Raw genomic sequence first — 2,403 nt, 5'->3', positions numbered from 1 at the left:
AAAGACAAAATTGATCTGACCTTGTACCTCATAAATTTAATTTGTACACTGAAAATGTGGGTTATACAACAGTCTGGAGGCTCTCAGGCAGCGTCCAGTATATGTTCTTTAGTGAGTTAGATACATAATTCAGCAGGATTATCTGCAAACAAACAGTGGCAGATGTGGATATATTATTTAAGAACAAGTCACTTGCTATTAGGCATGTGTCCATCTTCCATTGCCTGTGTGTGTGTGTGTGTGTGTGTGTGTGAGAGAGAGAGAGAGAGAGAGAGAGAGAGAGAGAGAGAGAGAGAGAGAGAGAGAGAGAGAGAGAGAGAGAGAGAGAGAGAGAGAGAGAGAGACAGAGAGAGAGAGAGAGAATCCTAACATATCAGGCTGACAGACTGGTATATCGATCACATCAGTCACACTAAAAACAGCATCTCGCTCCAGGATTCAAATGCTTCAATTCCCCATCATCATCTCAAACAGTTACAAAATAAATAAATAAATGAAAATCCACTCGACTTTCACCTTCAATCTCACTCACAGTCTGAACTGACGTTATATCCATCATACATTCAAGACCGCCTTATGTAAGACAGCAAAGACACCTTGAATGTAGAATTTCATAAAATTACTTATTTGAATTCCCCAAAAAACTCTTTTTTTTCATTATAACATTAAACTGTTGAATAGATTTTTTTATGTAACTTTAAAGCCTATAACAGTGCGGTCTGATCTTTATCAGACAAACGTGGAGTCTCACACGAAGCTCCTGTCCCTTGATGATAAAAGCCAATAACCTGCAAAAGCCCAACCTTTAAGAAAAAGCCAGTAGCATCATTTTTAGCTCCATCACCTGCGTTTTACAGCTGCATCCGGCAGCACTTGAAAGGTCGACAGGTCATTACATACATGGCAATCCTTTTGAGACTGAAGTTAAAAAAAAAAATATATATATATATATATATGTATAACGGGGCTTCTGCAGAGCAGTACCAGCACGCTCCTGTTTTCAAAAGAGCTTTAATGAAGGTTAAAGTAAAACCAAAGTGTATTTTAAATCTCACTTCTACGATAAATCGTGTGCGTAAATTAGTTTTTACGCATTTCAGGGAAGGGGGGGGGGGCACTCCATGCCCAGTACTGCCATTAGTGCGTAAAGCTGTGTGTATCCTCCTCCTCCTCCTCTTCCTCCTCCTCCTCCTCCTCCTCTTCCTCCTTCCCACTCCCTCGGTGTGTGCGTGTGTTTCTCCTGTCAGCGGACCTCGCCGTGCTCCATGTGAGCGGAAAAAAAAAAAAAGACGCAACTACAACACGGGGCTCTCGCAGCCGCTCCGGAGCGCGCGCCACTGACGCAAAACACTCCTTCATTAAATAAAAAAAAAGAAAAAAAAAGAAAAAATGTAAAAGAAAATTAAAAACACACAACGAAAGCATCAATCAGCGCACACATGTTTCTCCCCCAGTTTCTGAACCCTTGCAGTTTCCCGGAAAAGACGCGAAAACGCATCATCTCTGACCTGCTGCCAGTTCTCCTCCAGGGAAGGCATCGCGGAGAAATAACCAGTGTCATGGACGAGTTGGAGTTCCTGGAAAATACTGTAATTCGCCAGCACATCCATGCTTGATGCGAAGAAAAAAAAAAGAAGTCAGTAAAGAAGTCCGGAATCCAAGCGATAAATACGCACAGCTTCTTTTTTCTTCTTCTTCTTCTTCTTCTTCTTAGACTAGACGAATTAAAAAAAAAAATACAAATTCTGGGGGGAAACGAACCCAGCTGGTGCAGAAAAGCGCACCTGAGCACTTTGAAAAGGGATAAAAGCTGAAGAAAGTGTGGATTATTTTATCTCCTCCACTGCTTTCCTCTCTCCTCTCTGCTCGCTCTATCAAGCCTCTCTCCTCAGTCGGGGATGTGGGGTGCCAGATCTATTTCCGCATTGCCAGCTTGCCAGTCGGTCTCCGTGCGCGCTTTGCCAGGTTGCCAGGTTCGCTCCTCTCGCGGCAGACTGGACCCCGCTGCAATCCAGGCGGCCGGCGCGAGAGGGGCGGGGCGCGCGGGGGAGGAGCCACCCGTCAATCAATTTCATGCGTGACCTAATAAGGTAAATAGGGTTGATGATGTCACTGGCGTCCAATTAAGGAGGCGCGGACAGTGGGCTGGTGGGCGGGGCCTCCAGGTATGCGCGGCCGCTATTGGCTCGCGCGGTCCGTCCGTCAGGCCGGAGACGGCGGCGAGGGGTGAGTTATTTTTAGAGGCCTATATAAAAGCGGCAGCATTCCTCTCTCAGTCACAACGCGCTGCGCAGGCAGAGAAGGAGACGGACCGGGAGCCGCCGCGGCTCCTGCTGCTCGAAAAAAAACACCAACCGAGAAAGGCTTTTCACTTGCAGCCTGCAGAAAGGAGCAGCAAGAGCC

General features: G+C 46.1%; 1 protein-coding gene across 1 annotated transcript in view; it reads right to left on the bottom strand.

The window, feature by feature from the left end:
* The window catches only part of klf7b (Kruppel like factor 7b), a gene marked incomplete at its 5' end in the record, with an annotated part of 71,016 nt that extends 69,406 nt beyond the window's left edge, over positions 1–1,610 (bottom strand). Inside the window, one exon of the mRNA XM_080498637.1 lies at positions 1,509–1,610. Within this exon, the coding sequence (XP_080354763.1) occupies positions 1,509–1,610 (102 nt within the window). The remainder of the gene's footprint in view (positions 1–1,508) is intronic.
* Between the last annotated feature and the right edge of the window lie 793 nt (positions 1,611–2,403).

The sequence above is a fragment of the Blennius ocellaris genome (genome assembly GCF_963422515.1).
Source record: "Blennius ocellaris genome assembly, chromosome: 6".
NCBI classification, from domain to species: Eukaryota; Metazoa; Chordata; class Actinopteri; order Blenniiformes; family Blenniidae; genus Blennius; species Blennius ocellaris.
The sequence above is the reverse complement of the archived record's forward strand: the minus strand, read 5'-3'. Positions and strand labels throughout refer to the sequence as shown.